Source organism: Vipera berus (assembly GCF_964194415.1).
Source record: "Vipera berus genome assembly, chromosome: 7".
Taxonomy (NCBI): domain Eukaryota; kingdom Metazoa; phylum Chordata; class Lepidosauria; order Squamata; family Viperidae; genus Vipera; species Vipera berus.
Genome location: NC_138209.1, coordinates 76,802,415 through 76,823,912, shown reverse-complemented (window position 1 = coordinate 76,823,912; position 21,498 = coordinate 76,802,415). Strand labels below are relative to the sequence as shown.

The following is a 21,498-nucleotide window of genomic DNA, read 5'->3' as shown; positions in this document are numbered from 1 at the left end:
TCCCGTGACTTGTGGGGGGGCGCTGCAATGGTTGTAAGCGTGAACCACGATCATAAGTCCCTTTTTTCACTGCCACTAACTTCGGACAGTCACTAAGCAAACTCTATTCTTAAAGTAATAGATTTTTTAAAAAATCAGTACGCCTGAAAACCCTTACTCGGTGAGGAACATGGTAAGCCGCCCCAAAGTAATACAGTTTTATATATTTGTTGCGTTGACCAAATGACTTCTCCAAAGCCCGTGAACCACGATCGGTCTTTATGTTTTTATTTTTTTATACGTTTTTATTGATTTTCTAATATTACATCTACATATTTGAAAAGCAATGTGGCGGCTGAGTTACAATAATTCAATTACACCCCAATACCATTAATACAGATCTCAAACTATTGCAGTAAATATTCCCTCTCTTTCCCCCTTAATATATATATTGTCTCATATTTAAATTACCGTAATACAATTCTTATTCTATCAATCAAATAAAAGATAACTTTCTGACATTTATCAATAGTTAATTTTTATATGTCTTAATTGTTTTAACATTCAGTCTTTTACACAATCAATGACCTAATAAACGTTTCCCAATTTTAATTTCTCATAAATTTAAATTTAATTTAAATTAAATTTAACGTTTATCATTTCCAAATTTTAAATGACCCCAATTCCTTTTTATCACAATTCCTCACTAGGTCTAGCCTTCAGGATACACCTCTTATCCATATAAATTCTCACTATCCATGTCAACAAACTAATCATACAGTGCAATATTCTTGTTCTCTACCAATTTTCAGATATCTTAAATTTAATAACCAGACTTTCTTTTATTTCAACGTTGAATACTTTTTGTAGGTCTTCCAGACGTTGCATACGACCGGTCAGTCCTCCATGGTCCGAGACTGGGTCATGCTGTCTCTCTCCAACTTTACGCAGCGCACGCCCATCGCCATGGCGATGTGGAGTCTCTCCTGCTTTTTTGTCAGCGCTTCCACCAGCCAGTGGATTTCAAGGATGTATCCTCTCTTGACGTGCGTGATTTGGTTGGCGTGATTCTCCTTGGGAAGGGGAAAGTTGACTTTTTGGTTTCCAGGGGAAAAACGGAGGTGGCGGGGTTCAGGGAAATAATAATAATGATGATGATGATGATGATGATGATGATGATGATGAAGATGATGATGTTGGAAGGGACCAGGACTCGATAGGTAGACAAAAATGCCAAATCCAGTCTGAACATCTGGCTGACTGTGCGATGATTAATAATAAAGTTGGAAGGGACCTTGGAGGTCATCTGGTCCAACCCCCTGCTCAGGCAGGAAACCCTATACCATTTCAGACAAATGGCTGTCCAGTCTCTTTTTAAAAACTTCCAGGGTTGGAGCATTCACCGCTTCTGGAGGCAGGGTGTTCCACTGGTTCATTGTTCCAAGTGTCAGGAAGTTTCTCCTTAGTTCCGGGTTGCTTCACTCCTTGATGAGTTTCCATCCGTTGCTTCTTGTCCTTCCTTCAGGTGCTTTGGAGAATAGCTTGACTCCCTCTTCTTTGGGGCAGCCCCTGAGATACTGGAAGACTGCTATCATGTCACCCCTCTCCCTTCTCTTCGTTAAACTAGACATTCCCAATTCCAGCCACCGTTCCTTATATGTTTTAGCCTCCAGTCCCCTGATCATCTTTGTTGCTCTTCTCTGTACTCTTTCTAGAGTCTCAACATCTGTTTTTACATCATGGTGACCAAAACTGGATGCAGTACTCCACGTGTGGCCTTACCAATGGATTGTAAAGTGGAATTAACCCTTCACGTGATCTTGATTCTATCCCTCTGTTAATGCAACTTTGGATGGTCACTAAGTGAACTGTTGTAAGTCAGGGAGTATGTGTAGGTGCTTCTGGTTCTTGCAAGCAGCCCAGGTTGCAACTACAATTGATCCCAAGATTTCCGCTGCTAAGTGAGATATTTGTTGCTAAGTGAGTTTTGCCCCATTTTACGACCTTTCTTGCCCTGGTTGTTCAGTGAATCCTTGTCGCTAAGTTAGGGACTCCGTTGTTACGTGAGTCGTGTTCCCCCCCCCTTGACCTCGCTGGTCAGAAGGTCGCAAAAGGGGACCCAAGGACACTGTCAGCGTCATAAATATGAGTCAGTTGCCAAGCATCTGAATTTTGATCATGTGGCCCCGGGGGATGCTGCAATGGTCGTAAGGGTGAAAAACGGTCGTAACTCAGTTTCCTGAGTGCCCTTTGAATGGTCGCTAAACGAACTATTAGCTCCACTGGGGAAAGAGTTAAAAGTTCGTAACATTTTACCAGCTACGTCTTTGTTATATCCTTGACCCCCACGCCTTTTTTTTCCCTTCCGGAAGTCTCCCGCACATTATCAGCAGAATGGGCAAATCGGAACAAATAGATGTCAATTTGTTCTGCCTGGTGGCCATCGATTTTTATAGGCATCAGATAGACGAAGAATTGGACCGCCGAGCTTTCCAGTCGATCTTTGAAGTGGTCTCTTCGCCGGGCAATCCGTATCACCGTCTCCTGACTTGCTTGCAAAGTGTTCACAAGATCACCCCGTGTTGAAAGAGGGCAGAGCAAGTGCGGAAAAGAATCCGGAAGTTGAGCGCGTGTCTGTGTCTTACGCAACGGAGGCCCCAGCCAAACCTCTGCCTTGTTTTATTTAATTTCCCCAACCAAAACTGCTCCATACGCCATCGATATGAAACACGGGCGGCTGGGCCCAGCGACATTAAGCACGGTTTTTGTGAAGGGGAAAAAAAATGACACCTAGCAAAGATACGGACAAAATATCGATGCAAAGCAAAGTGCCCATCTTGGCTTACGTTTGTATATTGTTAATTCTGAAGCTCGTGAAATTCTGCAGTATCGGCTCACGGACATTTAAAAAGCCTTTAGTCTCATCTAGCTGCAAGTGTTCTGTTGCAATTTGTAGTTATTTCCTAACGTGACAGAGAAAAGGGAAAAACACTATATATATATACACACACACACACACTCCAGCATATTTTGGTGTATAAGAGCGGGGAAATTAGACGTAAGAAAATATACTTCCTTTTATACCTCTAGATTTAAAAGTTGGATCGATATCTTGGTTTTAAAAATAACCAATGTAAATAGTTCTAAATGATGTATAGTATGTTAAGACACGGGAGTGGAGTGAGGCTGGGAAGCACTTAATGACGAGAAACAATATTTGCCACGTATGTTGAAATAGTCGTTACCATTTCCTCTCATACGTTCTTTAGGCCTATTTTTTTAACGCACTCCCGCGTCACCTTTTAAACTCTGTTTCATCTTTTGTAGGCTACTCTTTGAAAAATTTAAATATATCGATTAGTTGTAAGTTGGGACGTTAAAAAAAAAAGAGAGAATTTTATGGAGGGTTTTTTTTTTATTTTTGGATTCACCGGAATGAGCAGTCGGGGGAAGGAAACGGACACTTTGCAAAATAAAACGCCTTTAAAGTGAGCGTGTTAGGAAATCTCTCCTTTACAACGAGGGCGCTTTGGGAGAATTCATTTTTGGATTGAAGTCGGGGCAGTGGCTTTGGATTAAGAAAACTTTGCAAACCGATTGAGGAACGATGCTGATTCTTGTGACCTTTTTGCGACTCTTTAGAGGACTTGATCCACATGCAAATAGTACCTTGTGGTCGGACATGAGCAGGTTTAGGAGTTTGGGATCTGTAGTTCAAAACTGGACGGACTCGTTCACGAAAGCTGGCAAGGACACTTCTCTTGTTTTTCTCTCGCTCACACACACACACACACACACACAGCCCTGCACAATTGCAATCGTACACTCCCTGTCTCCTGTTCTCTCTGCATCACGGTCGGTCACCTTCCTAAAGTCTGGGGCTTCTCTCTCTCTCCGTCTCCTACTGAAATGTAGCAGACCCTTCCCCTCTTTTCCAGATACAGAGGGGTCCCTTTCAGACCCATCCATCGAGGAAGGCAGCGGGCAAGAGGCTGGGCTGGCCCAGTTGTTACATTCCCACTGCGCCAGCTGTGAAGGCTGCCCAGGGCGATGCAAGAGGAAGGACCACTAGGCCTCTTCCAGCCACTGGCTGTCAGTACCGCAGAGATTCTTCTGTGACGTTCCCCCCACTCCCCCAGCCCAAGTGCAAGAGATGCCCAGAAGCCCATCATCCTGGGCCGGAGGTTGCAGGACCATGTGCTTTTCCCATGTGGAGCTGTGGATGCCTCCTTGTGAGACCAAATTGGGCTGGGACGTCCGGCCTTTTGAATTTTAGCCACGTTCCTGTGACAGAATTCACCTCCATGGTTGTTGTTTTTTTCCCCCTTGCTAACAAAAATTAAATTTTATCAGAAGGTATACGAACTGCATTGGTGTACATAATGTACGTATAAAATATATGCAACTGCATTGGATGTATGCATACAAATTATTTATTAAACGGAGTTTAAACTAACCTTCGGGCCGTCGACCAGCCGTTATTCTGTGTATCTGCGTTATTTAACTAAAAAAACAGGGAACTGCTTTTCATTGGTCTAAAATCAAAGGGCAGCTGAAAAAAAAGACCCACTACTTTTTAGCCAGGGACGTGGTGGCTCAGTGGGTTGGGACGCTGAGCTTGTCGATCAGAAGGTCGGCAGTTTGGCGGGTCGAATCCCGAGTGCCGCGTAACAGAGCGAGCGCCTGTTACTCGTCCCAGCTTCTGCCAACCTAGCAGTTCGAAAGCACTTAAAAATGCAAGTAGAAAAATAGGGACCACTCCGGTGGGAAGGTAACAGCGTTCCGTGTGCCTTTGGCGTCTAGTCATGGCAGCCACATGACCACGGAGACATCTTCGGACAAGCGCTGGCTCTTCGGCTTTCAAACGGAGATGAGCACCGGCCCCTAGAGTCGGAAATGACTAGCACGCATGTGCGGGGCAACCTTTACCTTTACTTACTTTTCTCCCTTCGAGTTACCAATGAGCCTGCTCTTGTAGATATCCGGATCTTGCTGCTTTGTTTCAAGAAAAAAAATGCTATTTGCTTATCAATAAAGGAGAATATTTGCAGCTCAGGGTTGAAATGAGGGCTCCTGGGTGCTCTCCGAGCTTGGTGGTTTTCTTGCAGACGTTTCATGACCCAAACTAGGTAACATCATCAGTGCTAGAAGGGAGTGGAATTTGCAGAGAGGAGGAGGAGGAGGAGGAGGAGGAAGACTCTAGTCCTTAGTGATCTCTGAGCTTGCTTGTTTTCTTGCAGATGTTTCATGACCTAAACTAAGTAACATCATCAGTGCTAGAAAGGAGGGGGGTTTATGGAATGGAAGAGGAAGAGGAAGACTGGGGGTCCTTGGTGCACTCTGAGCTTAGTTGTTTTCTTGCAGATGTTTCATGACCCAACTAGTGTTAGAAGGGAGTAAGGTTTGTGAAGTGGAGGAGGAGGACCGTGGGGTCCTTGGTGCTCTCTGACCTTGCTTGTTTACTTGCAGATGTTTCATGACCCAACTAGGTAACATCATCCGTGCTGGCACCCCAGCAAGACTCCTTTCAATTTCAATTCCAGAATAGAGCTGAAAGGGACCTTGGAGGTCTTCTAGTCCAACCCCCTGCTCAAGAGGAGACCCTATACCATTCCAGACAACTGACTGTCCAGTCTCTTCTTTAAAAAACCTTCAGCGATTGAAGCGCCCACAACATCTGAAGGCAAAGCTGTTCCACTGGTTAATTGTCCTCACTGTCAGGAAGTATCTCTTTAGATCCAGGTTGCTTATCTCCTTGGTTAGTTTCCATCCGTTGCTTCTTCTCCTGCCTTCTGGTGCTTTGGAAAATAAGTTGACACACACCCCCTCCTCTTTGGGGTGGCCCCTCAAATACTGCAATACTGCTATCATGTCCCCCCGCCCCAGTCCTTGTTTCTCTCCTTGATGAATTTCCATCCGTCGCTTCTGGTCCTGCCTTCAGGTGCTTTGGAGAATAGGTTGACCCCCTCCACTTCCTTGTGGCAGCCCCTCAAATATCGGAATACTGCTACCATGTCCCCCCTAGTCCTTCTTTTGTCTGGACTGGCTATTCCCAAATCCTGCAACCGTTCCTCCTATGTTTTAGTCTCCAGGCCTTTCGTCACCTTAGTTGGTCGTCTCTGCACTTTTTTTTTTCAGAGTCTCAGCATCTTTTTTTTCTAACGGGGTGACCAAAACTGAACGCAGCGCTCCAGGTGTGATCTTACTTAAGGTTTTACAAAGCGGTATTCATACTTCACGTGATCTTGATTCTACGCCTCTGCTTATAAAACCAAGGATTGTGTTAGCTCTTTTGGCTGCCGCCGCACACTGCCGGCTTATATTTAAGCGATCGTCCGCTGGGACTCTGCGATCCCTTTCACGGCTATTATTTTTGAGCCAGGTTTCGCCTCAACCAACTGCTTGTCAGATGCTTTGCAGAATAGGTTGACCCCCGCTCAAATACTGGAATACTGCTATCACGTTACTCCAAGTCCTTCTTTTCTCTAAACTGGCCATACCCAGTTCCTGGGTGGGATATTTTTGTTGTTGTTAGCTGGGAAGTCGTGTCTGACCCATCGCGACCCCATGGACAATGTTCCTCCAGGCCTTCCTGTCCTCTACCATCTTCTGGAGTCCATTTAAACTCACGCCTACTGCTTCAGTGACTCCATCCAGCCACCTCATTCTCTGTCCCCTTCTTCTCTTGCCCTCCATCTTTCCCAGCATGAGGCTCTTCTCCAGTGAGTCCTTCCTTCTCATTAGGTGGCCAATGAGATATAGATATAGATATAGACATAGATATAGATATATAGATATAGATATGTTGTTGTTAGTTGCGAAGTTGTGTCCGGCCCATCGCAACCCCATGGACAACGTTCCTCCAGGCCTTCCTGTCCTCTACCATCTTCTGGAGTCCCTTTAGGCTCACGCCTACTGCTTCAGTGACTCCATCCAGCCACCTCATTCTCTGTCGTCCCCTTCTTCTATTGCCCTCAATCTTTCCCAGCATTAGGCTCTTCTCCAGTGAGTCCTTCCTTCTCATTAGGTGGCCAAAGTATTTGAGTTTCAACTTCAGGATCTGGCCTTCTAAAGAGCAGTCAGGATTGATCTCCTCTAGGACTGACCGGTTTGATCGCCTTGCAGTCCAAGGGACTCACAGGAGTCTTCTCCAGCACCACAGTTCAAAGGTCTCGATTCTTTGGCGCTCAGCCTTTCTTATGGTCCAACTTTCACTGCCATACATTGCAACTGGGAAGACCACAACCTCCAGGATATCCCACCCTCTCTGGCACTGTGGGCACTTGCCCTGCAGCAGCTGAGCCAGAGCCGAGGCTGCGTGGTGGTGGGGGGATTCCCCAGAGAGAGACCCCTGACCCACACAGGCAGATGCTGGCTCTGCCATAAAGGCTTGCGAGGCAGGGGATTTGCATCCCTTGCAGGCCGGCCTTTTCAGCTGCCTGGCGGCTGAGATGGAGGCTGCTCCGATGGGGAGGGATGCAGGGGGCCCGGCCTTGCCTTGCTTGCCTGCCTGCCTCTGTGTGTGTGTGTGTGTGTGTGTGTGTGTGTTTGTGTGCACGGGCGGGTGAGTGTGCAGCTTAGTTAAGCCTAATGTGGTTAAAAGCTTTAATATTGATGGCCTGTCAACTTTGTCCTGATTCTTTGCCTTTCAGTTAAAAGGTTTTTGTTGTTGGTAGCTTATGCAGTTGCTCGGTTGCTATGGAAACGTGACATCGAAATGACGTCCCTCTGTTTAAAAGCTTTTAGCTAAATTCCAGCCTGTCAGATGTAGGCCCCATCTTGCGCGCCCAGCCGAGGGTTGCGCTTGCCCGGGCTGTCTGTCTGTGTGTGTGTGCGAGTGTGTGTGTGCTTGTGTGTGTGTGTGTGCGCGCGCGAAGAGCTTCCTCGGGCGGCAGCTGCTATGGCTGCAGCCTCGGCCCCGGCTGGATGCCTGCTGTCCACCCAGAGCGAGAAGCATCGCCGGGCACGCAACTGGACCGAAGCCGAGATGCGGGGTCTGATGCTGGTCTGGGAAGAATTCTTTGAGGAGCTCAAGCAGACCAAGAGGAACGCCAAAGTTTACGAGAAAATGGCCAACAAACTCTTCGAAATGACGGGCGAAATCCGGCACGGAGAAGAGATCAAGATCAAAATCACCAACATGACCTTCCAGTACAGGTAAGCGGCCGGAGGAAGAGAAGATGCCGTTTCGGGCCTCTCTGGGGAATCGATCCCCTCTGCCCAGGAGTAGGATTTGGGGTTCACCCACAAAGGTGCCAGCAGGCTTGCTGGGGGAACAGGGCAGCCCGAAAGCCGCCGGCCACCGACAGCCGCCAAGGATGCCAGGCAAGCAAGCTTGGTCAAGAGTGGCACCAAGTGCTTCTGCAGGGCATAAGAGCAGACCAGTCAAGCTTTCCCAGGGAAACTGTGCCAATCTTGGTGCCTTTTGCCCCTGAAACCACCCAGCCTGGCCTCTCCAGACAGGGGACCTTGAAAATGCCGTTCGTGCCCACCGAAAGAGAGGAGGGCACGGTTCTTATTTGTCCAGATCTGTTCTTGAAGGGCATTAAATGCACGCCGGGCGATCCAAGCGCCTTGGCTGTCTCCTTTTTCTCAATGCGCGATCCTGCCAGGCTAACAAAGTTATTCAGAAGTGCCTCCTGGCTTGAGTTAGGACAGGGGTGGGCAACCTTGGCTCTTTTATGACTGGTGGACTTCAACTCCCAGAATTCCTGAGCCAGCATGGGGGGAACCATGGCCCCTTCGTGACTTGTCGACTTCAACTCCCAGAATTCCTCAGACAGCATGGCTCAGCTTGGAAACCTCCCCCTTTCACCTCAGCATGGCTGGCTCAGGAATTCTGGGAGTTGAAGTCCACAAGTCATGAAGGAGCCAAAGTTTCCCCCATGCTGGCTCAGGAATTCTGGGAGTTGAAGTCCACCAGTCATAAAAGAGCCAAGGTTGCCTACCCCTGAGTTAGGAGGTCATCTAGTCCTCCCTCAGTCAACTGAGTGCAACTTCAAAATAGCCCTGAAAAACATTTTAAGATGTGAAGTATATTTTATTTGACTTTTCCTCGGGGTCTCCGCACCCAAAGCAGGGCAGGGCTCGCCCTGCACGGCATTAAAGGCTGCCATCTTGACTTTTTTGCCTCCTCCTCCTCCTCCTCAACGCGGTGTAATTTTCACCGGAGGGGAAACTTTCCCCAACAAGTTTCTGCTTAGGCAAAGAGTTTGAATTCTGATGGGCTTCAGGTCTGATGTTGTAGCCCTGGAGATATTGCAGGAACGGATCGGGAAAGTTTAAAAAAGGCAGAAAGCGCTCCGTAGGTTTGAATTTATCCCAGTCTTTGTGCTCCTCATTTTTTTTTCCTTCTCTAAGAGCAAAAAAGAGGAGTGGGGGGGAGAGAGACAGATGGAAAGGAGGAAGAAATGCTTTTGGAGTTGTCAACTCTGCGGCCAGCTTGTAACTTTGAACGGTCACAAAATGAATTGTTCTAAGTAGCAATGGTTGAAATTCTAGTTAGGTTCAAATCTGCAAATGCACGTTTGTCATGGACTTTGGTACACCTCTCAGCTTGGTCTGTGAATGGGTGTTTAAATACAGTTAGTTTAACTACATTTATCACCTGTGTCTGTCTGTCTATATCATTTATCTATCTATCATCTATCTATCTATCTATCTATCTATCTATCTATCTATCTATCTATCTATCATCTATCTATCTATCTATCTATCTATCTATCTATCTATCCATCCATCCATCCATCCATCCATCCATCCACCAACCCAGTCACCTATCCATCCATCTATCTGTCTGTCTGTCTGTCTGTCTGTCTGTCTGTCTGTCTGTCTGTCTGTCTGTCTGTCTGTCTGTCTGTCTATCTATCTATCTATCTATCTATCTATCTATCTATCTATCTATCTATCTATCTATCTATCTATCTATCTCTATCTATCTATCTATCTATCTATCTATCTATCTATCTATCTATCTATCTATCTATCTATCTATCTATCTATAATTGGGGCAAGAAAGAGATAAACATGTCAGGGGAAGCAATGCGTTGTCAATCTCCATTTGTGACCCAGTCCCTCAACTAGAGATCTAGATGGTCAGATCACCGAGATCTCCAGTTCCAAGGTGAACACCAGGTCAGTCTGAACTCAGAACTACATTTATCCCTGATTGAGTAATGAATTAACAGCAAATTTGGCACGTATTATAAAAACCTAGTCGACTGAAGATACGTCGTCTACCAAGGATCTTTTAATATTGCATCTGCTTAAGATTCGTCCACCTGAGTTTCAGGTCCGATTCCGAAGTGGGGGATGGGTGGCATTCTCATACGTGCCGTGTTTGGGACCGAAGAGCTGGTCATTTCTAGGTGTGAATCCTTGCAATTGAAGACGGGAGGCAGAGACAACCTAGGGGTTCTTCTGATACTGACCAGCCTGCTGTCCAGTAGAATATGCCTTCCCAGGTCCTGGCATGTGGTCCCTGGTTTGGTGATAAAGTCCCCATTTTTTAATTGGGTGGGAGGGGAGTCTTCAACATCCACACTCGGGAGTTGGAAAGCCTCAGGAATTCACGTTGACATGGCTTGTCTCAAATAATTTAAGGCAGGACCAAAAGAGTAGACATGCTAAGCCTTGCGAGAAGAGGCATGGTGGGGGTGGCGCAGGGGTAAGAATGCAGCATTGCAGGTTGACTCTGCCGGCTGCCGGGAGTTTGATCCTAATGGGCTCAAGGTTGACTCCGCCTTCCGTCCTTCCGAGGTCGGTAAAATGAGGACCTGGATTGTTGGGGGCCATAAGCTGACTCTAAACCGCTTAGAGAGGGCTGTCAAGCACTGTAAAGCGGTATATAAGTCTTAAGGACTATTTCTTCCTTCCTTTCCTTCCTTCCTTCCTTCCTTCCTTCCTTCCTTCCTTCCTTCCTTCCTTCCTTCCTTCCTTCCTTCCTTCCCATGGTGGCGCAGTAGTTAGAAAGCAGCATTGCAGGCTGGCTCTCCTTCCGAGGTCAGTAAAATGAGGACCCCGACTCTAAACCGCTTAGAGAGGGCTGTCAATCACTGTGAAGTGGTACATAAGTCTAAGGGCTCTTGCTACGCCCGATAATTTTCCTTTCAGAGCAGTTGAGGATGGATAAGGAGGAGATGGTCACCACCCCTTTGCTTTGGACAAAGATTGCTAATGACAGAGGCGACGACTCACTCCACACCACCCTGAATTTCTTCTAGCTTATGGACATTAAAAAAAAAGTCCCTAGGAATCCCCCTGTGACCTGGATCCATTCCTTTCTTAGCTCCTTTGCGGATGGGGCGGGGGGCTGAGTGCATCCAGGAGATTGTTAACATTTCCCCTCGGAGGGAGGTTACCGGGGGCTGAGCTTGTCGGATCAGAAGGTCGGCGGTTTGGCGGGTTGAATCCCGAGTGCCGTGTTAACAGAGTGAGCGCCTGTTACATGTCCCAGCTTCTGCCAACCTAGCAGTTCAAAAGCACGTAAAAGGCAAGTAGGAAAATAGGGACCACTCCGGTGGGAAGGTAACAGCATTCCATGCGCCTTTGGCGTCTAGTCATGCCGGCCACATGACCACAGAGATGTCCTCGGACAAGCGCTGGCTCTTCGGCTTTGAAACGGAGATGAGCACCGGCCCTTAGAGTTGGAAACGACTAGCACGCATGTGCGGGGGAACCTTTACCTTTACCTTTACGCACACACACCCCTTCTGAAGAAACTGATGCAGTCTGTTTTGACAAGTACAACCTTGTGTGTGTGTGTGTATGTGTATGGATGTAAGGACAGTTTTTTTCCCTCCATGCCATCGCTCTGCTGAACAACTAATTCCCAGTAATTCTTATGCCCTGGGATGTCAAACTATGTTAGTAGGGCTGTATTACTATTACCCTTCCCACCTTTCCTATTTCTTGATTCCTTTTGCTTCTGATGATTATCACTTTGTTGTTCGTATCTTAGGATTTGTGTTGACTGCTTTTATTTAGTACCCTAGGACAATCACCAAGTGATATATCTTATGATTTACGATGACTGTATTTTACGACTATGATCATGATTTATCTCTTGTTGCTTGCACGTACACTGAGAGCTTCTGCCCCCCCGGGAGGCAAATTCCTTGTTTGTGTGTCCAATCACACTTGGCAAATAAACAATTCTAAAGCTAGGTAGCTGCAGCTGTGATTCTTCGGAACATTCCCAAAATACCGAAACAATTTTTTTAAAAAAATAAATCATTATAATAAGTTCCAACGGATAGCTTGGCGGTGCCACCGAAATGTTACAGGCAGTCCTCAACTTACGATGACAAAAATGGAGCCCAAAATTTCTGTTGCTGACGGAGGCAGTTGTTAAGTGAATTTTGTCCCATTTTACGACCTTTCTTGGCGCAGCAGCTAAGCTAAGCAAATCACTGCAGGTCTTAAATTAGTCTGAATTTTGGTCACGTAACCAAGCGGATGCCACCACGGTCGTGTGGAAAAAAAGGTCGCTTTGTTTCACTGCTGCTTTAACTTGGAACCATCACTAAGTGAGACGTTACAAGCTGAGGACTATCTGTATTACGTCTTTTAGCTGTCGCCAGAGTCAGATCTGAAGAGAAGGTATCTGCGGATTAAATTTTTGATTTTTAGACAGAAGCCTTCCTAACAGAGTCAGTTGAAGTAGACAGAAGTTTTTGGGGGGTGCTAAAATTCCTTTAGCTATTAGACGCTATGCTTTATGGCAGGGGTCTTCAAACTTGGCCCGTTCATGACTGTTGGACTTCAACTCCCAGAATTCCTCAGCCAGCATGCCTGGCTGAGGAATTCTGGGAGTAGAAGTCCACAAGCAGGGGTCTTCAAACGTGGCCCGTTCATGACTGGTGGACTTCAACTCCCAGAATTCCTCAGCCAGGCACGCCTGGCTGAGGAATTCTGGGAGTTGAAGTCCACCAGTCATCAAAGGGCCACGTTTGAAGACCTCCCCTGGTTTATGGTCGATCTCTTTTATTCCCGTGTGTGATGCATGTCGGCGTACATGATTGTGCTTTTATCGTCGCAGGAAATTAAAATGCATGACAGATAGCGAAACCTTGGCTCCTGATTGGCCTTATTTCAAAACCATTGATAGAATTTTATCCAAAGTCTCGGAGCACAATGACGTGAAAGTTCACGATGGCCAGCAACCAGGTCCTTCCACCTCCCAAACGGAGGCGTCGCAGTCACCCTCTACCAAATCAGCTCCTCTCTATTTGCCGTATAATCAGTTCACCTACGAAGGACGGGAGGAATTCTTCGAAGACGCCCATTCAGACAGCTCCTCCAGCCTCATTTCGTATAAATTAAGGTAAAGCACCCACATTATTATTATTTTTTTACTTTCGAACCTTATGCGTTTGGCCTGGCGTGGTTGGGAGGTCGCAAGGAAAAGTGCCGAGGTGGGTGGAGTGTTGTAAAGCAGGAAGAGACGACTACGGCAAATTTGTACCAGCGAACCATTCAGATCAAACTTTGAATTAAGGTGGGGTGTTGTTGCTTTTTTCAACAAAGAGACGAGGAAGGAACATTTCAATCAATCAATCAATCAGAATGGAGCTGGAAGGGACCTTGGAGGTCTTCTAGTCCAGCCCCCTGCTCAAGCAGGAGATGCTATACCATTTCAATCAATCAGAATAGACCTGGAAGGGACCTTGGAGGTCTTCTAGTCCAGCCCCCTGCTCAAGCAGGAGATCCTATACCATTTCAATCAATCAATCAATCAATCAATCAATCAGAATAGAGCTGGAAGGGACCTTTAGAGGTCTTCTAGTCCAGCCCCCTGCTCAAGCAGGAGACCTTACACCACTTCACACAGAGGGGGCTGTCCTGTCTTTTCTTAAAAACCTCCAGTGATGGAGCGCCCGTAACTTCTGTCCCACTGGTTAATTGTTCTCACAGTCAGGAAGTTTCTCCTTAATTCCAGGTTGCTTCTCTCCTTGATCAGTTTCCATCCGTTTGCTTCTTGTCCTGCCTTCAGGTGCTTTGGAAAATAAGTGGACCCCCCTCCTCCTCTTTGGGGCAGCCCCTCAAATACTGGAATACTGCTATCATGTCCCCCCTAGTCCTTCCTCTCTTTAGACTGGCCAAACCCAAATCCTGCGACCGTTCTTCACGGGTTTTAGTCTCCAGGCCTTTCATCAGCCTAGTTGCTCTTCTCTGCACTTTTCCCCCAAAGTCCCAACTTTTTTTTTTTTTTTAACATGGTGACCAGAACTGGACGGCATATTCCAGGGGCGGCCTTATAACTAAGGCTTTATAAAGCGCTACTAATACTTCACGTGCTTTCGATTCTACACCTCTGTTTATATAAGGATTGCATTCGCTTTTTTGGCTGCCACCGCACACAACTGGCCCGTATTTAAGCGATGCTCCACCAGGACCCCCCAAGGTCCATCAAATCTCCTGCTTTTTCTGCCAGTAGCTTTTCGAGCTTTTTGTTGTGATACAGGGCCAGCTGTGGGGTCGGCAGTTGGGTCGGACGACTCAGAGGAGGAGGGGGGTGTTGGAGAGCTTGCTGATGAGAGCCCTCAGCCAGGCCCCTCCCACCTGGTCACGACGCAGACCCAGCTGTGTGAGCCTGACAGCGTGGATGAAGATGACCCACAGCTGGCCCTGTTCAAGGATGCCCGACGCAGGAGGCAGTCAATCAGGAGTAAACAGAGGAAGGCAATGGGGCACCTCGGAAGGAGGCAGAGAGAAGCCACGCCCTGAACTGTATAAAAGGGGAATGCGTGGGAGGGCTGGTTTGCTGAAGGCAACCGCTTGAATAGCTCCTGTTTCATGGTTCGTGTCTTGTTTGCTTTTGTATCCATAAATTTGGCAGGCTTAGTTCCAGCCTCTTGCCTTCTTGTAAAAGGGGCTGTCCCTGCCTTTTCTGCAGGGCCGGTAGCAGGCTGGTACAGAACACTTTTCTCTTTATTTTTAACCATTCTGCGTTACCCCGTCTTGGCTATTATGCGGGTTGGGTGGGAGGTGCCCTTTCCCGTTTTCGATCTCGCCCCGTTGGGAAGAGGATTGCGTTGCCCGAAGGCGGGTTCTAACGCCGAGGCCTTTCCGTTTCAGAGCAGAAGAGCGGCCGGTGAAGAAAAGGAAAGTGCAAAGCTGCAGTTTCCAAAAGAAGAAGCTGAAGTTGATGGAAGCCATGTTGGAAGAGCAGAAGAAGCTGAGCAGAGCCATGGAGGAAACGTGCCGGGAGGTTCGACGGACATTGGACCAGCAGAACATTATCCAAGTCCAGACTCTGCAACTGCAGGAGAGAATGATGAATCTATTGGAGAAAATGATCACCAAAGCCAACGTTTAATTTTGCCTGGGGAGGAGGAGGAGGAGGAGGAGGAGAAAGAGAGAGAGAAAAAAGAAAAAGAAAAAAAGGAAGCAACATTAAACCTGTTTGATAGAAAATGGCTTATTTCGTGTCCCTCGGATAGCTCCTTCTTTCCAGGTAAATTGAAACTGCAAAGAAACAGCCTTACCTCCTTGCGGGAATCATTCTTACACAAATAAGAGTTTCTTTTGGGGTAACGGGGTGCCACATTGGTGAATCCGATCCCAGCTTTTTGATTTGCTTACAGAGGGAGGGCGAAGTGGGCCCGGATTTACGGATGTCACAAAGGATGGAGGTTTTTCGTTATCGCTTGCTTCTCTCTCCTGAGTTAGTCGTGATGCAGGCGGCGTTCGATTTAACCCCCAAAATTGAGCCCCCCAAATCGAACGTTGCTAAAGTGAGACATTTGTCAAGGGAGCTTTGCCCCATTTTACGACCTCTCCTTGCCGCATTTGTCAAGAGAATTGCTGCAGTTGTTAAATTAGTTCCACGGTTGTTAAGTGAATCATTGCTTGTCTGGAGGTCACAAAAAGGGGATCGCGTGACACACACACACACACACACGGGGGGGGGGGACACGGTGACCATCGTAAATATGAACCAGCTGCCGAGCTTCTGAATTTTGATCAGCACGACGTGATCAGGTCGCCACGATTGTTAAGGGTGAAAAACCATCCTAGGTCACCTTTTTTTTAAAGGGCCATTGTAACTTTGAATGGTTGCTAAATGAGCTGTTGTAAGTTGAGGACTGCCTGTATTTGAGTTTGGGAGCCCAGCGTCAACAGCAGCAAAGTTTTGTCTTTTGTTGGAGCTTTAATGAAGTGAAGAGAGACTGAAGGCAGAGCAAATGCTTAGACACAGCAGAAGGGATTGGAGAGCCTCAGAGCCCTGGTGGTGCAGTGGTTAGAATATAGTGTTGCAGGCTAACTCTGCCCACTGCCAGGAGTTCGATCCTGACCGGTTCAAGGTTGGCTCAGCTTTCTGTCCTTCCGAGGTCCGTGAAATGAGGACCCAGATTGTTGGGGGGCAAAATGCTGACTCTGTAAACTGCTTAGAGAGCTATAAAGCACTGTGAAGCGTTATATGCTATTGCTATTGCTCTACCCCTGCTTTCTATTATCTATCTATCTATCTATCTATCTATCTATCTATCTATCTATCTATCATCTATCTATCTATCATCTATCATTATCAACTATCTTCTATTATCTATTATCTATCTATATCTATCTATCTATCTATCTATCTATCTATCTATCTATCTATCTATCTATCTATCTATCTATCATCACCTATTCTATATCTGGTGGCGCAGTCGTTAGAATGCAGTATTGTGGGCAAACTCTGCTCACTGCCAAGAGTTCAATCCTGACCAGCTCAGGGTTGACTCAGCCTTCCATCCTTCTGAAGTCGGTAAAATGAGGACCCGGATTGTTGAGCAGTTGCTGAGCATCTACATAATCCATTCAGCTTTCTCTTTCTCTTTCTGATTGACAGTTAATGAAATTTAAATTCGACCCTGGTCTCCACCAATCTCCTTTCATGAAAGAAAAAGATCCACGCTTTGACACGTTTGGCTTCCCGCTGGAGAAAAACCGCCGGCCTTAGCAGTGCCGAAGGAAAACTAAGGCGGACGGATTTAAAAGCGATTCCCCAGAAGCTGGAGGGCCAAAACGATGGACTCCGTGGCTGGATCTTGGGCCTTATGGTCCGAGACCACGTAGAAGAAAGAGGGCCGAGGCAACATCGGGACGGGGGTCTCGGGCATGGCTCAGGAAAACAGGCGGTGGGACGACGGAGGTGGGGACGGTCCCTGCAGGAGAAGCAAGAAGTCTCTGGAAATTTCCACCACCCCACCTTAAGGAGACCAGGGAAGCCATGGCTGGCCAAGCTGGCTGCATTCCTCTCTGCCCTTAAGCCAGATGTTCCTCCTCATCCCTTCGTTCTTACCTGAGATCTCTCCATACATTGTTGGGAGGGGGAAAAATAAGAACATTATAAAAGAACTTGCAAATACTGTCTCTGGGGGGTGGGGGGAAAAATACACGAGGACGATTGTATGCAACCGATTTATTTATTACCGTCTGCTCTACCAGGCTTTCTTTCCCAAAGCGTACGTGCTAAAAAAAAAAGGCATTCCTGAGAGACGGACATTTTATTTACATTTTAAATCTGACGTGAAGGCCTAGCGATCCCATGCCAAAATTATACATTTTCTTTAGGCTTCCTTATTCCAATTTCAGAAAAAAAAACGGAAAAAAAACCCATTCTAGATCATGTCGGCACCGGGGACAGCCGTGAGTAGAATGGATATTAAATCTTTCAGCTGAGGCTGACTAAAAATCCCATAATGGATTTGTGCGAAGGGAAGGGTTGGACCGAATTTGGAAGGATGGCACCAAATTGGTGATAGTGCAGAAATATCAAAAGAAACTCGATGGTTGAGGCTGGGATAGGGTGGCCTCCATTACGGTGTCTGCTCAGAGCCGAGAGAAGTGGAGTTGGAAGCCAAGCTCACGATGGGAGAAGAAGAAGAAAAGATGCTTTCTATAGACAGGGCATAATTATGTAAAGGGTTAACTCCTGAAAAGAGAGGCTAAGTAGAAACCCGTCCAGTAAGAGGATGGAGGTCATGGGGACCCCCCCCCAAAAAAAAGAGAAGACGAGGAGGGAGGAATAGGACTTTGCAACAGCTCATGGGGCATTCTTCTCAGAACATTCAGGAAAGGAAGATGTCTATGGAGATTCTCCGTCATCCAGGACATGGTTGTCCCAAGGGTGCTTTTTCCGTGACGCAAGTCATTTTTTTTCTTTGAAGAGGTTTCGCTTCTCATCTCAGAAGCTTCTTCAGGTTCTGATTGAATGGTGGGGAATGGAAGGATTTATACTCCTTGCAGACGGCTGGTCCTTTGCCTTCTTTTAGGGAGTCGTTAAGGCCCCATGGACCCTGAGGACACGGACAAACCTCCAAGTGGCCTCAAGGACTCTATACAAGAAGACAAACAACCAGCGGTCTGCAAGGGATATAGGCAGTCCTCGACTTAACAGCAGTTCATTTAGTGAGCATTCAAAGTTACAACGGCACTGAAAAAAGTGCCGTTTTTCCCCGTTACAATCTTTGCAGCATCCCCAGGGTCACGTGATCAACATTCAGATGCTTGACGACTGACTCACATTTATCATGGTCGCAGTGTCCCGGGGTCACCCGATTCCCCTTTTGCGACTTTCTGGCCAGCAAAGCCAACGGGAAAAGCCAGATCCACTTAAGAACCAGGGATCCTAACTTAGCAACTGCTGCAATTCACTTAGCAACGGTGGCAAGAAAAGTCGCCAAACGGGGGAAAAAACCCACTGAATAAACCTCTCGCTTAACAGCGGAAAGTTTGGGTTCAGTTGCGGTCGCCAGTTGTGGGCTACCTGTATAAATCCGTTCTGTTCCCCACCCTCCAGTCAGAGCTGAGGAAGCTTCTGGGATGAGAAACGAAAGGCCTTTGAAGGAAAAGCAAAGAGGTCCAGTTGCCTGCTGGGGGGGGGGGAAGCACCTTTGGGACAGAAACGGAAGCTGTATCTGCGCTTCAGCTCAGCGCGAGAGAGAAGTCAGGCTTTGGCTGGACTCTAAGGAGCAGGAGCTAACGCAGCCAGAAAAGGGACATACTCCTCTGTGGCCACAAGTGTCTTCAAAGTGAGAGAGGCTAAATCTGTGTCCGAATGCCGGGAGGTGAGCCAAAGAGTTTGGATAGGCCTCTCTCGTGCATCAGCTGGTCCGCATCCTGACAACTAGAAATGTATTCCCCAATAATGAATGTAGCTGTCAAATGTCTGTTATTAACCCAAGCAGACATCGATTATTACACATAACACACACACACACACACACACACACACACACACATTAGGGCAGGGGTCCCCAACCCCCAGTCTGTGGACCGGTACCGAGCCACGGCATGCCAGCAACCATCCGCGGGATGCAGGCAGCACACAAAACCACGCACCCTCCAGTCCATGGAAAAACCTCTCCCCGCGGAACCGGTCCCTGGTGCCCAAAAGGTTGGGGACCTCTGCGTTAGGGGATTTTAACATTACACAAGTTTTTCAAAAATAAAAAATCGACTTTTAAAATGTACAGGCGGTCCTCGGTGTACGACCGCAAGGGAGCCCAACGTCTCTGTGGCTAAGGGGACCATTTGTTTAGCGAGTCTCGCCCCCGTTTTTACCACCTTCCTTGCCACGGTTGTTAAGAGAATCACTGCCATTTCAAGTCAGTTAGACGGTTGTTAAGTGAATCTGGCTTTTCCCCCTTGACGTTGCTCATCAAGAAGTTTGCAAAAGGGGATCGCGCACGGCCCCTGGGACACGGCAGCCGTCATAAGTACGAGTCATTTGCCAAGCGTCCATATTTTGGATGGCGTGACCGCGGCGATGCTGCAACTGTTGTGTGAAAAGTGGCCATCGTTCTCTTTTTTTCAGTGCCTTTGTCACTTTGAACGGTCACTAAATGAAACGCTGTAAGTCAAAGGACTACCCGTTTTAACTAAAGAAACAGGGGCTCCTGACTTCAGAAGATGGAGCAGGCAACTAGGAAGAGAAGAGGGTGGTGAGGATGGCAGGAACTGTGATGGAAGGGAGATTGGACATTTCTCTGGCTCGCTTCTGCCGCTGGTTAAATAGGTTCGCATTGGAAAGAACAAGAATGTGGGATTTTGATGTGGCCTTTCTCTGTGTGCTTCAATTGCTCTAGATACTGTTTCGTTCTGGAGAAAGTCTAGGTGATCGCAAAGAGTTGACCCCCCCCCCCAACTTGATGGCAGATGGTCAATCGATCGACACACAGGTACTCTGGCCACCTTGTAACCTCTTGCGTGAAAGTAGAAAAGAGGCAGCAGTAGCAACACACACAAACACACACACACACACAGAGACAGAGAGATGAGAGAGAGAGAGAGAAAGAGACAAAGACAGAGAAAGAGAGAAAGAGAGAGAGAAAGACAGAGACAGAGACAGAGAGAGACAGAGAAAGAAAGAAAGAGTGAGAGACAGAGAGGCAGAAAGAGACAGAAGGAGAGACAGAGAGAGAGAAAGACAGAGACAAAGAGAGAAAGAAAGAGAGACACAGAGAGAAAGAAAGAGAGAGAGATAGGAAAAGAGAGAGAGAGAGAGTGGAGACCCACTTATTATTTCTTCTGGATTGCCTGGGAAAGAAGGCATGGATGGAGCCATTTTGGGCAATGACTGACTGAACGGCAGTCACAAGACAGAGATAAATGTTTGAGAAGAAAATCTTTCCGGAGAGAAAGATGGTATGAAAGATTTGAAGACAAGAGCTGAGAAATAGGGAAGGTGAGCCAGGAAACTCGAGTTCCTCCTCAGAGCTGACCAGTGTGCAAAGAATGAGGAAATCCAGTGATCAAGGGAGAGGTTGATTCTGGAGGATTCTGACGGAAGCCTCAGCTGCCAAAAAAAGCCAACACGGTCCTTGGCTGCATTAACAGAGGGACAGAATCAGGATCACGGGAAATGTTCATACCGCTTTATATGGCCTTGATAAGGCCACGTCTGGAACGCTGCATCCAGTTTTGGTCACCACGATGTAAAAAAAAAGATGTCGAGACTCTGGAAAGAGTGCAGAGAAGAGCAACCAAGAGGATCAGGGGACTTGAGGCTAAAACACATAAGGGACGGTGGCTGGAATTTGGCATGTCTAGTTTAATGAAGAGAAGAACCAGGGCTGACACGATAGCCGTGTTCCACTATCTAAGGGGCTGCCCCAAAGAAGAGGGAGTCAAGCTATTCTCCAAAGCACCTGAAGGCAGGAGAAGAAACAACAGATGGGAAACAGTCAAGGAGAGAAGCAACCTAGAACTAAGGAGAAACTTTCTGACAGTGAGGACAATTAATTAACTAGTGATAATTAGAGGACTGGAGGCCAAAACATATAAGGAACGGTTGCTGGAATTGGGTATGTCTAGTTTAAGGAAGAGAAGGACGAGGGGGGACAGGATAGCAGTCTTCCAGTATCTCAGGGGCTGCCCCAAAGAAGAGGGAGTCAAGCTATTCTCCAAAGCACCTGAAAGCAGGACAAGAAGCAACGGATGGAAACTAGTCAAGGAGAGAAGCAACCTGGAACTAAGAAACTTCCTGACAGTCAGAACAATTAACCAGTGGAACAACCTGCCTCCAGA

The 21,498-nt window shown here is 47.1% G+C and overlaps 2 protein-coding genes across 3 annotated transcripts in view; both read left to right on the top strand.

The window, feature by feature from the left end:
* Positions 1 to 4,435, top strand: part of HTT (huntingtin) — a 118,946-nt gene extending 114,511 nt beyond the window's left edge. Inside the window, exons 66-67 of the mRNA XM_081332918.1 lie at positions 850 to 1,010; positions 2,352 to 4,435. Of these exons, the coding sequence (XP_081189044.1) occupies positions 850 to 1,010; positions 2,352 to 2,565 (375 nt within the window). The 3' untranslated portion in view covers positions 2,566 to 4,435. The remainder of the gene's footprint in view (positions 1 to 849; positions 1,011 to 2,351) is intronic.
* Positions 4,436 to 7,353: 2,918 nt separating this feature from the next.
* On the top strand, positions 7,354 to 16,875 carry MSANTD1 (Myb/SANT DNA binding domain containing 1). Of its 2 annotated transcripts, XM_081332916.1 has the most exons (4): positions 7,354 to 8,136; positions 13,019 to 13,303; positions 15,063 to 15,436; positions 16,817 to 16,875. In XM_081332916.1, exons 1-4 carry the CDS (start codon positions 7,880 to 7,882, stop codon positions 16,828 to 16,830), a joined length of 930 nt encoding a protein of 309 aa, XP_081189042.1. In that variant the 5' UTR covers positions 7,354 to 7,879; the 3' UTR covers positions 16,831 to 16,875. The 2 variants fall into 2 exon arrangements, with proteins under 2 accessions (XP_081189042.1, XP_081189043.1); XM_081332917.1 differs by lacking the exon at positions 16,817 to 16,875 and having other exon boundaries at positions 7,355 to 8,136; positions 15,058 to 15,432.
* Positions 16,876 to 21,498: the final 4,623 nt, after the last annotated feature.

Bases quoted from the DNA above. Each gene is read 5' to 3' on its own strand.
- MSANTD1 (XM_081332916.1), top strand. From the start codon at position 7,880: ATGGCTGCAGCCTCGGCCCCGGCTGGATGCCTGCTGTCCACCCAGAGC. The intron at 8,137-13,018 runs GTAAGCGGCCGG...TTATCGTCGCAG, and splicing joins AACATGACCTTCCAGTACAG to GAAATTAAAATGCATGACAG. The intron at 13,304-15,062 runs GTAAAGCACCCA...GTTTCAGAGCAG, and splicing joins CTCATTTCGTATAAATTAAG to AAGAGCGGCCGGTGAAGAAA.